Source organism: Colossoma macropomum, unplaced genomic scaffold, assembly GCF_904425465.1.
Source record: "Colossoma macropomum unplaced genomic scaffold, Colossoma_macropomum, whole genome shotgun sequence".
NCBI classification, from domain to species: Eukaryota; Metazoa; Chordata; class Actinopteri; order Characiformes; family Serrasalmidae; genus Colossoma; species Colossoma macropomum.
In genome coordinates, this window is record NW_023494792.1 from 28,229,008 (window position 1) to 28,251,638 (window position 22,631).

Sequence of the window (22,631 nt, forward strand, 5' to 3'; positions counted from 1 at the left end):
AATGTGCCAGAACTTTTGCACAAGCCACAATTTATATTTTACTTTTTTCAGGGTGTTAAATTCAGCAAATAAACAGTAAATGAGCATTAAAATATGCAGAAGTGTGTTCTCTCTCTAGAGGATGTGTAACTTTCGTGATGAAAGGACCAATAGAAAAGGTCCAAAATGACTTAGAATAAAATCCTACGTTACATTAACGTACATTGAAAGTACAGAAGTTTGGCTCCTTCTCCTGCAAAGTTACAATGTTTTGGAGATACAGTGTTTAGTTCTGACAACAGCCATACGTTATACTTGCAGTAGATGTAGATTAGGTTGGAAAATGCTGAGTATTCCTTCAATTTAGTACAAAATAGCCACTGTTCCTGGATTTATTACATGACATTTCCCATAAACCCCCCCCAACACGATACTGAATCCTAACAGCAGTTTCAACACAACAGGCGCTTAATAACAGCATTAAGACAAGCGCAGAAGACATGATAATTAGTGTGCTGTTTAAGGCTTGACTACATTAAACAGATCCAGTATTTCTCGAAAAAAAAAGTGCAGACAAAGCCCTCGTTGTGTTGTGGCTGTGCTGCTTTTACTCTATGGCATTAATAATCTGCTTCTGTTGCCATTTTGGCTGGCAGCATTAATATCATGCTAATGCTAGCCTGGCACCTTACTAAAGTGAAATGGGGTTATTATGTAATCTGATGTATATCTGCTCTCCCTGCTGGCTTTTAGTAACAAACAAAGAGTGTAAAAGCTTTTGCCTTCGCCATTGCTACTGTGGACTGAGTTTGTGGTGAAAGAACGAGGCTCGTGTGGCCTGAGGAGCTTTTCTCCAGCTTTGGACCAAGACAGAAACTGACATACCACAGTTCTGTTCCAGCACTGAACACAGCTGCAGCCACAGTCTCCTCATTCCTCTCCTGTGAAAATGAAATACATTGTTGTTATGTCAGTATATTCAAACATGCTCTATGTATCCAGACACCCTTTTAATTAGCTACTTTAAAGTGAACTCACTGCTCGCACACTCCATAGAGACTGAGGCTGAGGTGTCCATGCCCAATACCAAGCATCAGCTAGAGGAGTATAAAGCCCCCCAAACACTTGGCTGTGGAGCAGTGGAACTGGGTTCTCTGGAGTGATATATGTAATAACTTTGGGATAAGCTGGAGTGGAGTTTGTGATCCAGAACTAATCATCCAAAATCATTATGTGACCTCACTAATGCTCTTGTGGCTGAATGCAATCAAGTCCTCACAGCAATGTTCTAACATCTAGCATAAAGCCTTCCCAGAAGAGTAGAGGCTGATATTGCAAGAAAGAGGGACAAACTTCCTATTAATACCCTTGAATTCGGAAGAAACATTAGATGAGCATGTACGATACTTTTGGACATATAGTGTATTAAAAGAATGCATTGTAATATACTTTTAACCCTTAAGGCCACCGCACATCAGGCACACTGCGTCATGCCCGGTGTGAGGTGTCCTTTAGATATCACAGTTATTGGTAGCAATAACAAAAGCATGCTGTGATTTTGCATTAGTTTCTTCCTCACTCGTGGCTCATTGAAACAAGCTGAGACATTCTGTGCAGGTACTATATCAATCGATACCGCATTTGTTTTCATAGAAGAGGAAGAGGAGGTGTTTTACTGTAGTGTCAGTGTTATTGAAAGCTTGTTGTTGTGTGAGCAGTCAAAAACTCTTTCAATCACCCTTCACATTTTTGCCATGTTTTGTCATTTCTTGATGTTTCTTTGTCATTATTTGTGTAAACAAATATGTAATTAACTCCTTAACAATCTACATTATTTCATACTAAGGCTTATTATTCAGTAACTACAGGGACTTCAGTGCAATCTAATGGAGCTATTTTTAGGTTATAATAAAATCTCGTGTGCAATAAAATCTTGAGCCTGTCGGCGGGCCATGTGCAAATGTTTATTACATTCTGATGAAAGTACATGTACTTTATAGGGGCACATTGTACATTTTAAAGCAATTTCTATTTCTATTTACTTTCTGAATTTAACATAATGGAAAAAAGAAAACAAAAAATTGGCCACATACCATATTGTATCTTTTAATTATTTTTTTAATATTGTATTTTTATTATAATATTTTAGATGAGTTTGTAGAGGATGTGTTTCATACTTATTTTCACTTAGGAAATGAACAAAACATGTAGGCAGCCAGGCTTTTGCATAAGACTGCCTGTAATTACATTTACATAGCATAGTAAAACTACAGAGGTAATGTTTGACTTCTAAGGGTTAATAAATTAAGGGTTAATTTCATTTATTTGTATGGGTTGTTCCTCTTCTTCTTCTGTTACATGTTTTTCGCGGTTGCCAGAAACTTGACAGGCTTTAGACTCCTCCCTTTTTTTCTAATTTTGGCCCAACTCCAGTAGCAGCCTTTACTTGACAGAATAAGAAATCAGTTATGGGTCTTCTCCGGGGAAATTAAGCGTACAGTCACTTTCTAGATCGGCCCCTATTATGTACCATTAACCTAGTCATTAGAGGAGATGTGGGGCAGAGCAGCATGTGATCTAATTTTAGCGTGACATCCTGTTATGCCAAAGCCTGTCTTCCCTCCTCAGGGTGCTGAACTTAATGTGGCTCTTACTGAGGAGGGCCATTCTTCAGCTGCTGCTGCATAGCACACTGCTGACACTATTTTTGTTGCCTGGTTCAAAGCTGTGCTTGGATTGCTGCAGGTTTAGTCACGTACATGCATGTGGGCTGTGCAGTTTGTCCATGTAGTTTGGGAAGTGTTGACAAAGCTGCACATTGTTGGTCAGTACTGAGCCAAACTGACCTGCCAAAGTTGCTTCAAGATAATGCACTACAAAACAGATGACATCCTGGCAAATGAAAACAAACTATATGTAGGTAATATGTGTAATGTTGTTTTATTATGTGATTTTGTAAGAACATAAAAAGATTATCCGACTTATTTGTAAACATTTTTACTTATAACATTTAGTAACAGTATAAGGGGACATTATAATGCTGTTATAATGCTCTTATTAAGCCTTAATAAGCCAGTAGCTACTGATTAACTGGCTGCTCCGTACATTGTTAAGTAGTAACCGCAAAGTAAGTAAAGCATTTTCCAGAGCACATTTATTTTTTGTATTACACATTAAGTTGAAGATCGGCCCCTAGTTAAATACTGAAGCTCCAGTTAGCTCTTTAAGTTTACTGGGGCTTCAGTATTTAACTTCTTTTCTTTTAGTATTTAACTTGAATGGTAAAATAAAAGTTTCTGGTCAACACATTCTAGTACTAGCATTAAGAAGATGTTAACTTCTCGTGTATCTGCCTTATTTGAGCACAGGGTCTACATGAACTGAGCTCTTTAACAGAGCCTTTAGTCAAATATAATAAATATATAAAGTATATATCTTTTTATATGTAACAACAGACACCTAAAATGTTGTGCAAAATCTTATTATGTATAATACATGAATATACATTCTCTTCTTTTTCTGTATTTTCAGACTCTGGCTAAAAAAGCTGAAGATTTACAGATGGAGCACCAGTGGAAAGATGATATAAGTGAGGTAAGAACACACACAAGCGCAAACATTGGCGCCTTGATTTAGAAAGTGTTGGTGTCGTCCAAGTCATGATGTTCACCTTCTGGACCTTATTAAATGTGGAGCGCAGAGGGCATAGCAGCCCATCTGTCTAACACGCACCCGTGCCAGTCCGAATTAGATTGCTTTCTGGATTCTCAGCTAATCAATGTGTTCCTGACCAGCAATGTAATCCTACCTCATTTCTGACCACTGTTTCATTGACACACCTCAAATTGACTACTGAATTGGAATATCAATCCTAATTTGAGGTTTTACAGATGCTGGCTGTCTCTTACAGATTTGTCTATCAGGTCCTGCCTGAACTTTCGAGTCATTTTAACAGAGTTATTTCCTGATTTATAGTCCAGATTAGGTATAATGAGGGGAGCCTGACAGTATAGGCAGTTGGCTTGATTCGAAGCGTTCTATTTTTCTGGGTGTGAGACTGAACTCCATTCCCACTCGCATTATCTCATTACCCTGGAAGGCCCCAAGTGGAGGACATAATCACAGACTTCAGCATGCCATTAATTATTTTCTATTTTTCTATTAAAAGTTACTTCATTTATTCACGCACGTCTCCTGTTCTCGGAGCTGTATCGGAGTGGGGATGATGTGTGGGAGAGAGGAAGGGGAGAGGAGGGAAATTAATCTCTGTTCTGTGCTGCAATGTGTGAAAGGAGGCGTGTTTGATTGCATCAGGATCCTTTATTAGTCAGTATCATTCCCTCTGCCCAAAATTACCTGAATGAACAGCATTTGTATTCAGCATAATCAACAAGTACTGGCTTTTAAGGCCCTGCATTGCAGGCCCTGTTCACAAATTGTGAAGTTCAGAAGTATAAGTAATAAAGAATGTGTTTTACAGCTTGTTTTGCTCATGTTTGCTAGGGGTGCCAATATTTGTGGAGGGCACTGTAGTTACAATGGATGAGATATAAAGTGTAAAGTCTGGTATTTTGATGCAAAACACAATTAATCCAATGCAGTTATATGTTTTTGAACCAGACAAGCTTGTTGCTGTTGTGATAAAAACCTCATAACTCAAAAATGGTAACTTTGCAGAAGGTAAAACTAGAACAAGATTTTTGTCTGAGTCATTTTGGATCATTTCTATTGGTCTATTCACTGTGAAACTGTGTTAACACATTAGAAAGGTTGGCTGGCATTTTCAAATTCTGTTAAAAAAATGTTACACAATGTTTTGTTCTGACAGCAATGATATGTATGCATCAAAATGAACATAAGTAGTGAAAAGCTTATATCAAGTTTATTTTTGACCACAACGTAGAAGACATTGTTTTTAGAGGTTAGTTTTTGTTTGCAGTAATATATAGTAATCTAAGTTTTGATTGACTTCTGTGTATAAATGTACTGTTTTGAAATTATATGAGCAGATATGGACTTCTCCCATTGTTTACTTTAGGAGGCTGAGTTGGAACACAGCATTAAAACTACCTCCACCATGTGGAAGCTGTGCTTTGGTCTGGCTAACTCTCACTATGGGTTATTTAAAAAAAAACCCAGGTGTGATTTCTACACACAATGCAGTGGTCAATGAACACTTATGATGAGCAAAACACCTCTGTGATACAAAAAACAGGCTTCTAGGAGAATCTTGAGAAATAGATTTGTTTACTGTCAGAATTTGCATATGATGTTGCTATGAGATTATGAAAAGATGACCAAAAGCACATTCTATTTGAACCTGTTTAAGTATATGAAAAATTCATGTTATATGTTTAGGTTGTGCCCACTCTGCCCTGTCCTTTTTCTCCAAAAGTCTGAAAAATGTTAAGATCATTTTTTTAAAACAGTATCACCCAGCCCTAACCCCAGAATAGCCACATCCAAGAGTCACAGTATCTGTTTAATCAGTCTTTGTTAGGGCAACAGTAAAATTACAGCAGAATAACAACTTCTGGGCTGCCATTATCTGAGGAAATACCGATAGCTCAGTGAGTAAGCTTGGAGCTAATCCAGGAGGAGCTAAGTTCCTGTTTGGGACTTTAAACCAATCACTGTACGTCCTGGTATGTGGATAGGAACAGGGTTTCCTCTGCACGGCTCTACTGAGGCACAGTGCTTGAGCTGAATACGAGAGTGACAGTGTGAGCCATGCTCTGTGAGAGGTTGGGATTACTGTCTTCATTCTGTAGTGCTTCCATTGCTTGTGGTCTGAGTCAGCATGTCACTGAGCTAAACCGCAATCATGATCGTATACTCGTATCACGTTTAATAATTCCACAAAGACTGAAAATTGATGCAGACTGCTTTGTCGATAGAACTGTCTCTGGGCACCACAGCCTCTTCTTTCATATGGTCAGTTTTCCTGACAGGAACAAGGAGCGTCATCTGCTACTGTGCTAATATGCTGCATGTACGAATGGGCCGGGTAGTGTTTGAAACGCCACGTGGTGAAATAAAACCCAATGATAGTTATACCATTTCAGATCTTCAACAGCGGGGGTCCTGGAACTACAGTATTGGGCGATGACCCACCAATTTTTGATTGGACTTGTTTCCTGTGGAAGATGAACAGGTTCCATTTTTGTTTGTTTTTGTCATTTTTAAGATTTTCTACTCAAGTTAGTTGCCAGTGGTGTAGTAGTGTAGTAATGGCCAGTTCTCCCCCTATTAAACAGTGCCACTAAGCTGGGAGAGTGAGGGCTAACATGGCCTTCTTCCAAGATAACGTGGTGAAGCGCCACCACGTCCTTCAAACTGCTACAAATGCAATGTAATTGCACAGCTTATTGCGCTTGGAGGACAACACTAACTGCCAATTTTATGACGCTAGATAACAGATGCCTGCATTGACTAGCATTGTGCTGAATGATGAGAGAGGGAGGACCATCCTACCTACCCAGACAGGGCGTGGCCAGTTATGCTTTCTTGGATTCCTGGCCATGGGTGACTGTGGTATCATTGGGGATCAAACTTGTAATCTCAATTAACTGCAGGGTTCGTACTTTCACTTCCTAATTAAATCTGCTCTCAAACACAGTAAACTTCAAAAATCTCTACTTCCCCAGAGTCGTAAATGTGACAGTCACCCTTTGATGAATCACAATGTAGGAGGCAGATGCCAACTTGAACTCAGCACTGCTGGGTTTTTTTGCTTCCCCAAAAACATCACAGCACAGTCATCGTTGTCATCCAGTAGAGAGAATTTCACTTTAAACTCTTCAGGTTATTTAAAGATGATCTCAGCTGTCTTGCATCACTAAGTGCACACATCATCAGTAACGACTGTAGAACTCAATAGTGCTTTAGATCAGGCTTAAAAAGTGTCTCTGTACAGGACGTTTCCTCAGAGAAAGCAGTGTTATGTAGATGTTTCAGGACCTTTTCTGCAAAGTAGAGACAGATACATGTTGGATTAATAGAAATGTTAACAGATGTCAGCAATATGCTGTAATGTGCATTTTAAAAACTGACAATGAAACATTTATGAATAGTCGCAACTGCATTTGACAGACTCATTAATCCTGCACTCCTTAGAACGTCATATTTCTGTAGCCATTCAAATCTCCTCTCATCTGCACTCACCCTTATGTCTAAATTTTCTTTCGGCCAGTGCTTACATAAAGGCAAAATGTGCAGTAGAAACACTGTCCATATAGTTGCCAGGAGTTGGAAATTATTTGATGGCACTTATTAAGGATAAATTCCTCAAATTTTACTTTAGTTTTACCTCATTTCAAGCTTGGTACAAAAAAAGGCAGTTAGTGAAAGGAGTGAGTACTCCAAATAGTGAGGGTTGAGTGTTTGTTTCTAAAGCTAGATCTACACTATGTGATTTTTGGCCCAATTTTAATTACAGTTTGGCCCTTTTAATAGGTTTTCACTATCTGAAGTGATTTTTTTCTGATAGTATGAGAGAGGAAATGAGTCAATCTAGCCTTCCGAACGAGTGCTGGAGTGATCGGAGGCCTTCTGCTATTTTCAGATGTTTGATTTTTACTGAAAACATTCAGGAGTCCTGTAGTGTGAGCTGGCCAGCGATGTAACTGAACGAGTGATTGGCAAAACTTGTTACATGTATGGCACCCTCGTTTTTTGCCTCATTGTCTGGTGTGTTCGCCCTAGTGAAAAAAGTACAGAAGAGAAGAGAAGAGAAGAGATGAGAAGAGAAGAAGGAGAAGAAAAGAAAGCAGTGGAGAGGCACAGCTGTGCTGTGATTTCAGCCAGTCCTCAGTGCCGAGAGCAGAATTCTCAGTTTCAGCAGCTCTCTGTGTGATCCTGCTCAGTGTCCTCACTGCCTCAAGTACTCTGTGAGTGTGTGTGTGTGTGTGTGTGTATGAGAGAGAGAGAGAGAGAGAAAGAGAGAGAGAGAGATTATACTATGACCCTCTGTGTGACCTAAGTGACCTGGAAATGGCCAGGTCGTCAAATTCTGTCACATGTATACATGTAAACATGCGTCTGTAACTCAGAGCTCCTTCTGGCTTCCCTGCTGTGTGTGTGTGTGTGAGAGAGAGAGAGAGAGAGAGAGAGAGAGAGAGACAGAGATGGAGCTCCTGTATTACACTCATTAAGTAAGTCTTGTTCTGCCAGTGGGGTCACAAAAGTTCACACCTCCTTTACTGGTCTTTATCCAAGAGCTCAGTGCCAGAGAGCTCTCATTATGCTGTAGCAGACAGCAGCTTTATCAAAGAGACAACACTCAGAGCTGTCAAACTCACACCATCTCACACACACACACTGAATTCTCACTTCAGCAGTCACATGTGTGCGCCCTGAGGACCAGTGACTAACTGTCACAGAGGTACTACACCCTTTACTACATTTTCACTACAATGAATTTTTATAAATCACTCACATCACAGAGTCAGAATCACTTTATAGGCCAAATACACTGGCATGTACTAGGAAAAATGTATGGGCTCCAAATGTATCAGGTTTTGAATATTTTGTTTATCACAGGACATGACAGCTGTGATTTTCAAAAACGACATTTATTTTTCTATAGAGCTCTGAAGTCGGCGTCATGACCATATTAGGAACTCTAAGGGTCTAATCAGGTGTTCTCTATGAGAAAAATGAATGACATTTTTCAAAATCACCACTATTACACCCTGTGGTAAACAAAAATGTCCCAAACCTGGTACGTTTCCCACTGTGTGTCACTGGATCCTCTGAATTATAGGATTGTTTAGCAGTCAAAATACAAATAATGCTACACACATGCAACAGGCAAGCTAACACTCCTGTGCACTGAAAAAGATGTCACATGAAAGGTAAGCCTGATTTTAGGACTAGTCCATGCGTAAATGGGTATTTTTAAACTGAGGTTTTCGTTTTAAAAAAAAATCCCATCCACACAAGCACTGTTTTTTAAAAAAAATCTCTGTCCTCATGAAAACGCAAAAACATGCAGTCAGCAGCTCACTCAACAACCACAACAATGTCCTTGACAGAAACTCCCTCGTCATTCTTCTGCAACAACCACTTCCATTTTCAGACTTGTTGCACCAGCTAGAGGTCCGACTAGGTCTCATCCAAAACTAGTGACGTTGGCGGTGGGGTCCGTGTGGTGGGAGTGCTGGATATAGCAGTGACTTCTGTAGCGCATTCTGATGCCTCTGTTCTTCAGTATGGTGTAAGAGTACATTTGTACTCTGTGCATTTATGTGTAAACTTTATGTGTAACAAGTCCTGTTAGCAATGCTAAAACCAGCTATTTTAGCTACGTTTGCCACTGTACAAAATCGCCTCATGTAAATAAAGGTGATAATGGTTCACAAACTGATGTCTAACAAAGCCGATAACGGCGCACACTCTTAACATAACAAGCCAAAAACTCATTTTTCCCTGTCTACACGACAACACTGAGGACAGAATTACTAAATATCTTCACCCTGGAAAGAGTTTTCCAAAAGGCCTGTTTTCAGTGACCTAAAAGCAGTTTGTGTGTGAATGAAAGAATGCACAGAAAAAGCTTTGTTTTAAAAACACCCTTGTATATGTGGACGAGGCCTTTAAACTTCAACACTATTATTTACCAACACTTAATTTAGCAACTTAACTACTGCAAAGCTTACTGGTTTATGTGGTGTATTTTGGTGAGGTTGCCAGTCTTATGACGTCAATTAGCAATAGTCATATTTCAAAACTAGCTTAGACCCAGAGTTCCTAATCCTGTGCATGATACCAGCTACAGACCTACAGAGTTCTTTGCGTCTATCTGTGTCTTTTTTTGAGTTATATCATGTTTTGCTCATGCTTAAATGTTATGGTTGGACACATTTTACATTTTTGCTATTGTAGCCATCATGATGTTTTGTGTTCATATTCACCGGTTCAGCCTGTATGTAGTCATATAGTTAAACAGGGGACTCTGAATTCTTGAATGTCACAGCTGTCTAAGGATTTGCCCTTTCATCACAAGATCAATAATGATAAAGCAACCAGCCGTCAATATTGGCCTATATTATCGATCAACCAATGTGTTGGTTGGGCTCTAATTCTTGCACTGTGGTTCATGCTTATTGGGAGCTAAACCGTGTTGGCCTCCAAGCACGGATTAATATAGTGCTCATGTTTTGTTTTGAGCCAGTGGGTTGTGATATGTGTGGGAGTTGTATTAAAATTCAGTGTGAGAATCAGACAAAGAGCTTCATACAGTCACTCAGCCCTCCATTCATGTCTGCTGATTCTCCCCACACACACTCACACAGACAACACAGCTGTTCTTCTTTCAGCTCCTCATTTCTCTGCTACGCCAGGCTGTATTGGGAAGAAGGTGGTTTTGAAGCATGAAGCATGAAGTACAATACTGCGTTCAGTATTAGATCTTATGTGTGTGTCAGTGTTTGTTTTGATATTGGGCGCATGCATTTTGCCCATTGAGCTGATGTGTATTTGCGTGTGTATGATCGCAGTAGGCATTGTTCAGACCAGAGGGAAAATGGGACTAAACTACAGTGTCAGGTGCAAGAATATGCCTTTGTAAAGCTACATGCGTATTTATTCATATGTTTGGGGTGGGAATTTTTATTAAATTTAGACATGTCCAAACAAAGTCCTTGGGAAAGTTTGTCTACTCAGTGACCATCAACACCTCCAGGTGGTTATTTCCAGGTTCCTATCTCATTAAATGGGAAGAGGCCCATAAATCCAAACCTGAGTGCCACAGTAACATTTCAAAACCAGATTGAAATCACTGAGAAATCTTTTTGTTTCAGGTTGTTTTAGCTGCATGTGCAGATCTCCACAATAAGGGGGGCTTTTCCTGCTGCTGCTTTACCAGGAAGTTAGTTGGCTATTTTTATTCACGGGTGGGACTTTCGGAGGGTGGGAGTATTCTGAGCTTTCCCATTCATTTTCCAGCAAGTCACCTGTCTCCTCCTCCAGATCCACCCACTAGCTAGGTCACCCCTATCACACAGTGCCACCAAACTGAGAGCGTGAAGGCTAGCACGTGAAGCGCAACCACATCTTTTCAAACTGCTTTTTATATGATTGGACAGGTCAACACACTTGGTGGAGAACTCTAACTGCCAATTCTGTTATGTTAGCTAGCAGATGCCCGCATTGACTAGCATCGTGCGAGTAATTAGAGGAGAGGGAGGCCAATGATGCTCTCTTGGAACCAGAGATATTTTTTTAAAATCACTCTGTTGATCAACTCAGGTGCTCGGTAACAAAGCAAAGTGCTGTAAACCTTTCTCTGTTATTGTGTGCAAGTGGATTCAGATAGTGTTTATATATACATTTGTATGTAAAAGTTTGCACCCTGGTCAAATTTCATGTTGATTTTCTAAGTGAAAATAGTTTAACACATCCTCCACAAAGAGCACGCTCCTGCACATTTCAGTGCACAATTACTGTTTATTTGCTCAATTTAACATAATGAAAAAAAAAACAAACAAATATAAAATGTGGCCTGTGCAAAAGTTATGGCACGTTTTGTATTTTATATTTATTTTTAAATATGTTACACTTCTCAAATAAATAGGTACAAGTAAATAGAATTTGTGCACAAAAATTGGCATAAAAAAATGTCATATTTAAGTGGGTTCTCTGTAGAGGATGTGTTAACCAGGGGTGTTTAAACTGTTAAATATGACCGTATAATATGTATGAGGCATATGTATGACTCCAAGGTGTGTGTGTGTGTTGTCATCTGTAACACTTCACAAATGCAGTTAGTATTTAATGCTCACACCAGCAGCTGTCACAGGTGTTCCTCATTAAGCTGTTGCCGGGGCAGCCGTTGTCATGCTTCATTTGATAGACAGGTGGCGCTAAGCAGTGTCTCCAGGGCGAGCGTCTGTCAGAGAGTGTGCGCGCTCGTTAACACCTGACTATCTCCCACCCTGACAGAGCCTTCACAGTGTGTGCAGAGTGTGTAGAGGAACCGAGGAGAGACAGACACACACACGCGCACACACACACACACACACACACACACACACACACACTCATGCACACACACACACACACACACACACACACACACACACACGCATGCACACACACACACACACACACACAAACACACACACACAATCAGTCCACGCAACTGCAGAAAAGAGACACAGTCATTCAGAAATGTTGTAGTCTAAATGAATATTGTATCTTTTGTCTTACAGGAGGATGTCGCTAAATATTACAATGCAAAAGTCGAGGTAAGCATGTTCTTATTTTCACAGTACAACTAAACTAACACTAAATACAACCAAAATGTGTTTGGCTAGTAAAGTTTTGAAGCAGATCATTCATGGCCTCATGAATACATGCCTGTAGATTATTGACATCATCATTTTTTTTTTATGTATGTAAGGATTTGCATATATACTATATGGATATGGATATACTCTACTATTCATGGGTTTGGAATCAATAATAGCAAACAAACAAACTTGGCTCCAGATAAATGTATTAGGAGAAAGTTGCAAAAGAAGGTGACCAGAATGATGCACAGAGCGGTAGTTGATTTCAAAATGACAGAGAAAGTTGGATGGCGTCAAGAAAAAAGTTATAATACAAGTTTAAATAAAATATCCAGAATGCCTCATTTTTCCGCCACACATTTAAAAACAAGAGCTGACCCAAACTGGAACCGAAGGAACTTATGGATCTAGTTCTAGGTCATTTTCCACCTGTTTGAAAGACAGCTGAAATGGTTAATAACCGTGATTACACACTGACGCAAATGTCTACATTTACACAGAAACATGCGTAGAATCAAAGAAAGCTTATATTTTTCTGTGAAGTGTGAAAATAGGAGCAAAAAACTTGTTTTGTAAGGTTAGCATAAACGCTGACACCGTTAGTGTTAGCTTCTGAACTAGCTTACCTTGGCAAACGTTTTGCAAAGTAATAATTCTAAAAATAGCAATCAATAGCAGCCTAGTTTACATTCTGGTGCACTTACTGGACATGTTATGGTGTTTGGTAACCTTATCTTCAATTAGAAGAGTAAAGAATTTGATCAATTCATTGTCTTAAGCTGCAACTATTAGCAAACACAGAGGAGAATGCTCTTGAGTACCGTTACGTCCTGTTTGTAGCTCTACTGATCAGGTAGTAAAAACAATAACCCTTTGATTCTGAACCAATGGCCAATGGAAAAAGCACATTCCAGTTTCCTGGTGCAAAACGTTCTGGTTCTACGTGTAGTGGAAAAATGCTCTGTATGTCCACGAGTTTGTAGACAAGGGGTATTAATGGGTATAAAAGCATATTAATAGGACGTTTGCCCCCCTTTCCTGCAGTAACAGCCTCTACTCTTCTGAGCAGGCTTTACACTAGATGTTGAAACATTGCTGTGAGGACTAAGCTGCGTTCAGCCACAAGAGCATTAGTGAGGAAGAAAAACAAATGTACATTTATTTGCTCGTATAAAAATGGATATGCTAATATTCGACTGTCACATTTTGTAACATTTAAATACATGAACATAATGTCTATATTGAAATATGTACACATATGCATATGAAATGTATGTAATAGTGACACTTTGTTATATTTATATATATGCCAAACATATTTTAAAATATACTACAAACATAACATATATTTTGAAAAATATATGGAAATATATGTCCTTTGCATAATGCTTTTTATTTAATAATTTCCTCTTCCACACATACTTGAAATATTGATTAAAACATCTAAAATTCCATTTGATGTCTAATTTAAATTGAACTCTACACTGTATTATTGTGTACAACTCTATAAAGTAATTGTTGTATGTAAATCAACAAAAATGTGTAACGGGACAGGCAATTCCAAGCAAAAACTTTTGAATGGTTGGTCTGTATTTGTGCATCTGTCCGTTTAGATGTTGTGTAACGCTGTTCTTTGTGTCTTCAGCTCAACGCCACAGAAGCAGAAAGACCAATCAAATTCAAAAAAGACCCAGTCTTTAAGCGCCTCGTATCATACAACTCCACAGCTGTTCATATCCCCACTGACATCTATGAGGGCTGTAAGTACACACAAACTCACCCCTACGCACATACATGGTTGCACATGGCTTGCAAATCAAAGTTGCTCAAACTGTGACTCATAAACCTGTGACTAAAATATCGCAGTGTCAGTCTTCCCATGCTCCTTTTGGTCACTTTATCACGTTGTGTCATGTGTGGACAGCTGAAGGCCCAGTGAAGCCTGCAGACTAAATTTAGTGAGTGGCCGTGGTGCGGGTGCAGCAGGCCTGGCCCCTGATTCACCTCTGCAACAGCTGTTCCTTCTCTCAGCATTCTCAAATAGTTTGTCTTTGCTGACATTGTATGTTTTTCATTTGGTTCAGTTCGATGCAATGGATAAAGTGTGGCAAATTATACATGTGCGTTTGTATATGGGTCAGACATTTTGCAGGAATACAAGTGCTCTGATACTCTGACCTTTGCCACCATTTAAGCCAAAAAAACTACTCTGCATGGAAATAGAGACACTTATTGTCTAATGTATCACAGTCAAAGTATAACAGTAAATCTTACTTGATATCTGCCTCTGAAATTTAACTGATTCTGGGCCAAATGTATGTTCTACGATCCATGTGCCAAAATCAAAAGCAAGAACGTTATGAGCATCTGTAAAGAATCAGATGTGAAAACAGGCAGATTATGTGGACAGTACAGCACTGATGTGCTGCTACAAGAAGAGCACAGCATGCTCTGATGTTGTATCCTCATTTGGTGATGCCCATTGTAAAAATGCTTAACCAGGGTTCACTAGAAGGCAGTTCAGCTGTTTGGTGTGCCCCTGAGCACAGGTGGAGTGTCCACACCTGTCAAAACAGACCAGACTGAAGAAAAACTTCAGCAGGTCCACACTAAACAAGTTAGGTGTCAGGCTGTTTTCACACCTAGTTTGTTTTCTAAAGTCTGAATCAGAGTCTGAGGTTTTGTGACATTATATCTTTTTTCATTTGGTTTTGATTGCACATGTACAGATATCCACCCATCTCATATGTACAGATATCCACACATCTCATATGTACAGATATCCACACATCTCTTCATAGTTCTTGCTAACAACGGCAGATGAGAAATAAAATAATAACAAAGCAATGCATTTGATTTTGGCACATGGACTGTGGAGCATACTTTTGGCTAAACATCACCAACCTGAATTCATCACTGACTGAATTCATACTGACAAACCGTTCAATTACTAAGCTGCAGAAATCAAATAAGATTCATTGATACTGCTTTAGTTGTGATTTATGTATTTTAAGCGTCTGTATTTTACTGCAAATTTTGGGGTAGGATAAAATATTTATATCAAGAAAAAGTGTGAGGCATAGATCTGTATTTAATTCAGTGATAGCCTAGAGAAAGGCTCAAATGTGAAACTGACTGAAAGTGACATTTTCTTAGCATAGAGTAGTAGTTTTCTGAAAGCATGGATTCATTAATCTGTAGAGACCCAGAACACTTGTTTCCCAGTCAAATTTCTGACCAATCAACAATGCCCTGTGTGTGTAATTTGATGCACTTTAGATGTTGCAGTGTACAGCGTGCACGATCACGATCACTTATGCAGTACATGTACACATTTTTTCCTCTCTCTTCTGATTTCCTCCTCTTTTTTGCTCTGTTGCCTTCACCTTCACACCTACCTTTTCATCTCCGACTGTGCTTTATTACGTGCTGCGTTGTGGGCCATGGAGCTTGTGTTGGTTCTTTTATTTATAAAGTGTCATGTATTGTCATCAGCATCTATTTGAGGATGTCATATGAAGATTGGCTGGGTAGTGAAATGTTGAAAGGTGTGTTATAGAATTGCACAGGTTGTAATTTCTCTCTGTGTCTCTCTCTGTTCTCTCTCTCTCTCTCTGTCTCTCTCTATGTCTCCCTCTCTCTCTCTGTTTCTCTGGCTCATCTTATTATTTTAGTGACTGCAGTGCAGTCCAGCTGAGGGTCTGATTACTTCAGTGTTTGAGTGTCTTGAGAGTCACTGGACCCCTGCCTATTATCTCTCTCCCACTCTTAAAAATAGAGCGTTCAGGAATAGACATGTACAGTGATTTGAAAAAGTATTTGCCCCTTCCCAGTTTCTTCTGTTTTTGCTTATATGTGTATATAAGTATTGTGCAAAAGTTCTGAGATCTGAGAAATGATATGTAAAGCTCAGAAATGATATGTAAAGCTATTTGTCTGGGCAGTAAGTGTTCATTTGTAAAAAAAAACAAAAAAAAACAGTTTGGTTTTAGATTGTTCTCGTTTCACACCTTGCAAAAGTCTTCATACCTTCACATGGTTCTAGAATGTTCTTCATTCACACTATTTTAGAATGCTATCGCCGTATTGACACTGTTCATGAGTTTTCTCGCCCTCTCACACTGTTCTAAAATGTTCTCCGTTCACATTCTTCTAGAATATTGTCCCACTTTTCACAATGTTCTAGAATGCTCTCCCATGCACACTCTTCTAGAACATTGTTCTACTTTCATATAGTTGTAGAATGTTCTCCCACATTCACATTGATCTCAGATGTTCTCCATTCATGCCATTCTAGAATGTTCTCAGACATTCACAATGTTCTAAAATGTTCTCATGTATTAAGACTGTTTTAGAGTGTTCTCAATTCTTACGGCTCTAGAATGTTCTCCTTCATTCACGTTGAACTTAATTGTTTTTCATTCATGACATTCTGAAATGTTCTCTTACAATCGCACTGTTCTGGCATGTCCTTGCTCGTTCACACTGTTCTAAAATGTTCTCCTACATTCACACTGTTCTAGAATGTTTTCCTCTATACAAACTGGTTAATTTGACTTGGCAGCTCTTATTCTGGAACATTATAGAGCCAACTGCTAACATTAGAATGCTGATGTTTGTTGGCTAATGTTGGGTCAGAGTCGCTGGCCTGTAGCGGAATTACAGTCTGTCTATGATACGTCTTTTCAGAATCTCAGTAATCATGAAACCTTCAAGTACAGCTGGATGCGGTTCTTCGTCTGGTCCTGGATTGGTAGGGTAAAGCTCACTTCAGAAACAGTCCTGCCTCCAGGGCAAGCTAAACAATCCTGACATGGTTCTACTGTACGGGAAAGATGTGTAATGCTCCCTGCTGTGTGCAGTTGATGGTGGTGAGATGTCCTGCAGAGTGATGTGTGTGGGAGACAGTGGGAGGGGGAGCTAGTGGGTGAAGCTGCAGGGGTCACACAGCAAGATCTGCCATGGTCATGTTCACAAGCCTGCCCGTGTCTTTATTTAGCCCATTATGGTGTACATGTCTGAGGGTCATGCTGGAGTTGGTGCGCAGTGCTACGAGACCCTAAGAGAGACTTTTTTGGCTTAAGTTGGTTCTTCAGAAGAGTGTGGGCATGTTTGTTCAAGTATAGGTGCATATTTGTGTCCATGCATGTGCAAGTGATTGCGTGTGACCAGGGACCAGTTGCACCACCTGTCTGTAAGTTCTGACCTAAGCTAGTTGTAACATTATTGTTTAATAAGTTCAGGTGCACATTACTAAATCAAAACAGCTTTCACCACACCAACTAGTTTTTACATTGAGCTTAGCAGTTACTAAATATTTACACCTCCTCCTAAGCAGAGGGAGCAAACTTGCCCTGACTGTTTTGGTTAAGATAACAAAGCTAAAACCAATAAATTCTATACGCCATGATTTTGCTTACAGCTCCAATCATAAACCTTTTAACTTTCAGCTCCAATCTTGAAGCTAAAACCTATAGCTCCAGTTCAGTGAAACACAACAGCAGCTGAAACGTCTAAACCAATGCTGCTGTTGTTGTTGGTTGGCCAGAAACTGCTTTTTAAAAAGGCTGCACATGCGGATATTGCAAGTAGGAATAGCAGTAGCAGGTAATAAACAAACAATACTGGTACTCGTCAGTTTAATTGTAAAAACATAAATTTGTACACATTATTCACATTCCATTTCCATGGAATGCAAAAAGTCATTGCAAGTTGCTGTTGTGTTTTAATGGCAGCAGGTTTATAGACTAGTTTTGAACAAGCAACGTATGCATTAGTTAGTTGTTACTAGTTGCAACAGGACTCAGTCACTAAAGGATAACTTTAACTAGTGTTAACTAATGACTTAGTAAAGACTTTATGAACAAACTTAAGTATAAACTTACACAAAACTGGTGCAGCCCAGTTCAGGGATTCCCCTTTTTTTTAACTATGTGGACCATGACGGACAGCTGGGGGGAGTTGGAGTGGTGCTCATGATCAGCCTATGTCTCCAAATGGCAAAATAACTGGACACACTGGACCACATGGTGGGTTTGTAGCTGTAATATCCCCAGCGATAAATCCGTATTTTATGTGGCTGTGTAATGTTTAGTTTTACGTGGCTGTATGGTGTTTTTTTTTCCTGGTATTGTTTTCATTTGAAATTTGCAGTCCCAATTAAAAGTTTGTTATGGTAGCAACCTACATGCATGGACATGGCCATACAGAGACCAACGTTTTTAAACTTACAAAAGAATTTGTTACATTTTAAAGCCAAGAATTAAAGTAGCACTGTGTGAGATTTTTTGTTAAAATTGAAAGTAGTAGCATTACTGAGTCAGGAGAAAAAACATGCAAAAATATGGTGTGTGTGCTGCTGTGAGTCTCTAAAGAATGATTTAAAGACGTCAGGACCGATTTTTCAGACCATGTCACACACCTTTGTGCATTAACGCAGACACACACAGGTTCAAAAAGAAACATCTCAAATGCAAAATAGACATTATACTGATGAAGATATGATGACTTAATAGTAGATCAATAGTAGATCATTCACTTACATCCTCAGAACACACGTCCTTCACCAAGTTTTGACTGAATTCTCATTGAATACTCTTTCAACGCACTTGCAATCATCAGATTCATCCATTTGGGGAAGGGATCCAAAGCACAGCCTACATTACAGAATGTTGTTCTGCATACTGTATGCAGTTACACATTTCCACCAGAGAGGTCTCCAGATCCCCCAAATGTGCATAGTGTAGCTTTAAGTTTGAAAAAAAAGTTAAATAATAATAATAATAATAATAATAATAATAGTATATACTGTTCTTGTGTAGTTATGCTACAAAATTTGCCCTATTCTCTGTCACATTGTTGTGGTCCCTGTATCAAATGACCCACGGGCTCGTACTGGTCCTTGGCCCAGGGGTTGGGAACCTCTGTGTTAGACTGAATCGTCACAGTCATATCAGAACTTTCTCATATAAAAAACTCCATAACTCCATTTTTACAGCGTTGGAAAATCCCAAAATTACACTGGACTAAAATCTCATTATAGTAATGTTCAGCAAGAATGTTTTTCCCTCTCTTACCATTTCAGAAATACAAGGATTTCTTATCATAGCAGCTATGTGCGTGTGTGTGGTATTTATCCAGTGCCCCCATTCTGTTTCCTGTACATGTGCTCTGAAGGCTTTTCAATATACACCTCTGCATGTTTTTGAATTGTAGGTTGTTGAATAGCCATTGAATGGTGGACTGACCACACAGCACCTGACAGGTCATGTAGCAACTAAGTGGTGAGATCAGCTTTCTGCCTGTCCATACTGATCTCATTCACTATAAACTACTGATCTGGAAGCAGCCCAGTAATTCTAATTATAGCTCCACTTCTCTGTGAGATAAGGCCACTCTGCCTGTAGGCCTCACTCTAACACTCTCTACTGTACTCTGTCAGTGCATCACTCACTAACTGAACAGAGGCAACTTGGCATTGGACATGGTGACCTTAGGCTCCGGAGCGTCCCATTCTATTGGCAGTGCTTTTCTATGGAGATTATACAAGCAGTGGAACACCTGTGTCAGCAAAGTGTGCACCTTAAAGTAGCTGAATTCACTAGAAAAAGTGTCTTGATACTTTTGGACATAGTGTTGTAGAATGTGGGAAGTGAGCTGGGGGCCTACTGACTTCTTATTCACTGCATTATACATTATATTATAAAAAATCAGTGAAATTGTGCCAGTGTTTTTCCTTTTGTTTAGAGGTTTTGTTCAGTAGGACGCTAGGCATTGTGGCTACTGAGTGCTGATTGGTTGGCTAGCTGAATCAGCTCATTCACTTCAGTAAAGCAATTCACAGTCACTAACATCTTCAAGCTGAGGTTAAAAAGCGTGAATAAACATTACAGTGGTGCATTTCTCTGTGAAAATGATTAACCATTTGCAATTTACCATTTTGTACAAAAGCTTCATAGATCCCTGTTCATTTTGGACTCTCAAGCACATTCCAAAGTGTGTTCAAACCAGAAGCCATGGCTATGTGGGAGTTCTACCTATTTAAAATCCTCTGATGTGCTGTCTTAGTGCACACAGTTTGATACCGACTTCCTGAATGCAGTTCAGGAACATAGTTATTAAAACTCTATTACCTCCTTTTTGAAGTGTCAGAGGTTGGCAAGACATGAAGAATCCTGCAGCAGCAGGCTGCCAGCATGTTTAACTGTTCATAGCGAAAACTGCTAATGTTTCCAGGCTGTCGTCTGTGGTCAAGGTGCCCTGATGCAGAAGAACAGAGTCACCCAGTTGCATCTCTTCAGCTCCGTCATTACTGAGGCACTGCGATTGCAATTTTTCACAGGCAAATGAGCGCGATGTGACTTCAGTGTGCTAAATGCTGATGAAGGCAGACGGGCGGCGCTTTGCATGATTCATCTCTCTCTCTCTCTCTCTCTCTCTCTCTCTCTCTCTCTCTCTCTTTTTCTCACTCTCTCTCTTTGTTCATACTACGATCAGGCTCTGCTTTACTCTTTGTCTGATATTCAGAAGATTGCTGCAACATCTCCATCCCACTCAAAACTCCATGAGGACTCAGTAGTCCAGCAGCTTCAGCTGTCATATCTGCCCAAAAACTTTATCCTTATATGTTTTCTCCAATATTTAATATATTCAAAATATCCTGTGTAACATATATAATATTAATAATTGTGAATAATTATTATTTTCTAATATGCAATGTTAAGTCTGAATTCTGAAGATAACAAATAATTATTCTGTTTGCTTTGAATCAAATTGACCCTTTTTTTTTTACCTTGCCTCTGGTCATATTAATCATGATTTACCATATCATTCAAAAGACAGAATTCTTGTTTTCCTCTAATCTTCTGTTGAAATTCAATGACTATAAAAATGTTTGCGTTTTTTTTTATTATTATTATGTCACTGTGCACCAACGGATGGGGAAAAATAATATTAACCATTAATATCATGTTTCATCTCATCTTCCCACCAACCCCACCTATCATTAGGCAAAAACTCAGAAATACATCATTTTATGGAAGAAAGATCTGACTTTAAATGCATTTTCACACTAGAGTGCAGACCCAGGACTGCTTGGTCTGCAAGTTCAGTATGTTTGGTTAAATGTGAAAGCTGTTTTCGAGCCCAGGAATGGTCCAGAGGACCGATGTCTGGTCCTCCTGAAATCTGTAGTTTGGGCTTTGCTCCAGTGGTCCGCTGCAGTTCACTGCACATGTGGAAGACCTCTGCTCCCATCACCATGCATGGGGTTGCATGTTTAGTTAATTTTGTAACATGACTGCTTCGACTCAAGTTTCCCTGCTGACTGAAAACCTTCTCACCGAGAACAGCCCCTAATTTGCAGATGCTCCTGCATGGTTAAATGCCATGTATCCAGAATGTGCTGTTCTTCACTGCTTCACTGTTTGTGTCCGAGGAAAATAATAAAAAGAGCAAATTGATGAAGCTGCCGTTTTGCAAACCTGCACACAGAACGATGACAGATGGAAATGTGCATTCAATCCATAGTTCAGATGGAAGTGTTGTGTCAAAAGCAAACCAATGATAATGAGTCCCTCCCCCAAACAAACCCATAACTAGTCCTGGATACGGACTAGTTAAGGTGAAAACACCTTAAGAAAACTTAACACGGTGTACCCTGCAGAGGGTGTGTGGCCTTTTTCCCCCACACTGTCCTCTTGTTCTGAGATGTTCTTCTCAAACCCATGGCCTTTTTTACATTTACTCTCCATAATTTCGCAGAAAATAGCTTGTAACCTAACTCTGCCAGTCACCCCACAGTTTGCGCTGTTGCAAGTGCATGGCAAGACTTCTTCATTATTTGTTCAAATTAGCTTTTACTGCTAATATGGTTTAAAGGAACAGAATGACAGATACCTTAAATGCGTTATTTCTTATTTACAGTTAATCTAGAATGTGTGAGCATATGTCCAGTAGTGGTATCATTGGATTACCGAACGGTACATTCTCTCTACTTTTTTCACTTAATCCTCATCCTGTTAAGCTTCTTTCTATCCTTGTGCCTCTCTCTGTCTCCCTCTTTCTGTAATGAGGTGTATTAATGGCAGTGTTGTGTGTCTGTGTGTAGTAGCTGTGCTAGACTGCTGTGTCTGTGCCTCATTAAAGTATAGAGCTGTGTTTCTGTGTTGTCCTGATGCCTGTTTACCTCAATGCTGTGTGTCACCTGTCACCTCAATCTCGTTGTAGAAACAGATGTGCTCACACTGTGAGTGTGAGAGCACATGCATGTGTGTGTGCATGTGTTTCTGTGCGTTGTGTGAGTGAGCGTGAGAGAGACTGGATGCATGTGCATGTTTTTATGTATGTGTGTGCAGAGAG

At 39.5% G+C, this 22,631-nt stretch overlaps 1 protein-coding gene across 1 annotated transcript in view; it reads left to right on the forward strand.

The window, feature by feature from the left end:
• The window catches only part of cacna2d1a (calcium channel, voltage-dependent, alpha 2/delta subunit 1a), a 144,169-nt gene that overhangs the window by 54,043 nt on the left and 67,495 nt on the right, over positions 1-22,631 (forward strand). The window contains 3 exon segments of the mRNA XM_036576782.1: positions 3,511-3,573; positions 12,192-12,227; positions 13,918-14,032. Of these exon segments, the coding sequence (XP_036432675.1) occupies positions 3,511-3,573; positions 12,192-12,227; positions 13,918-14,032 (214 nt within the window).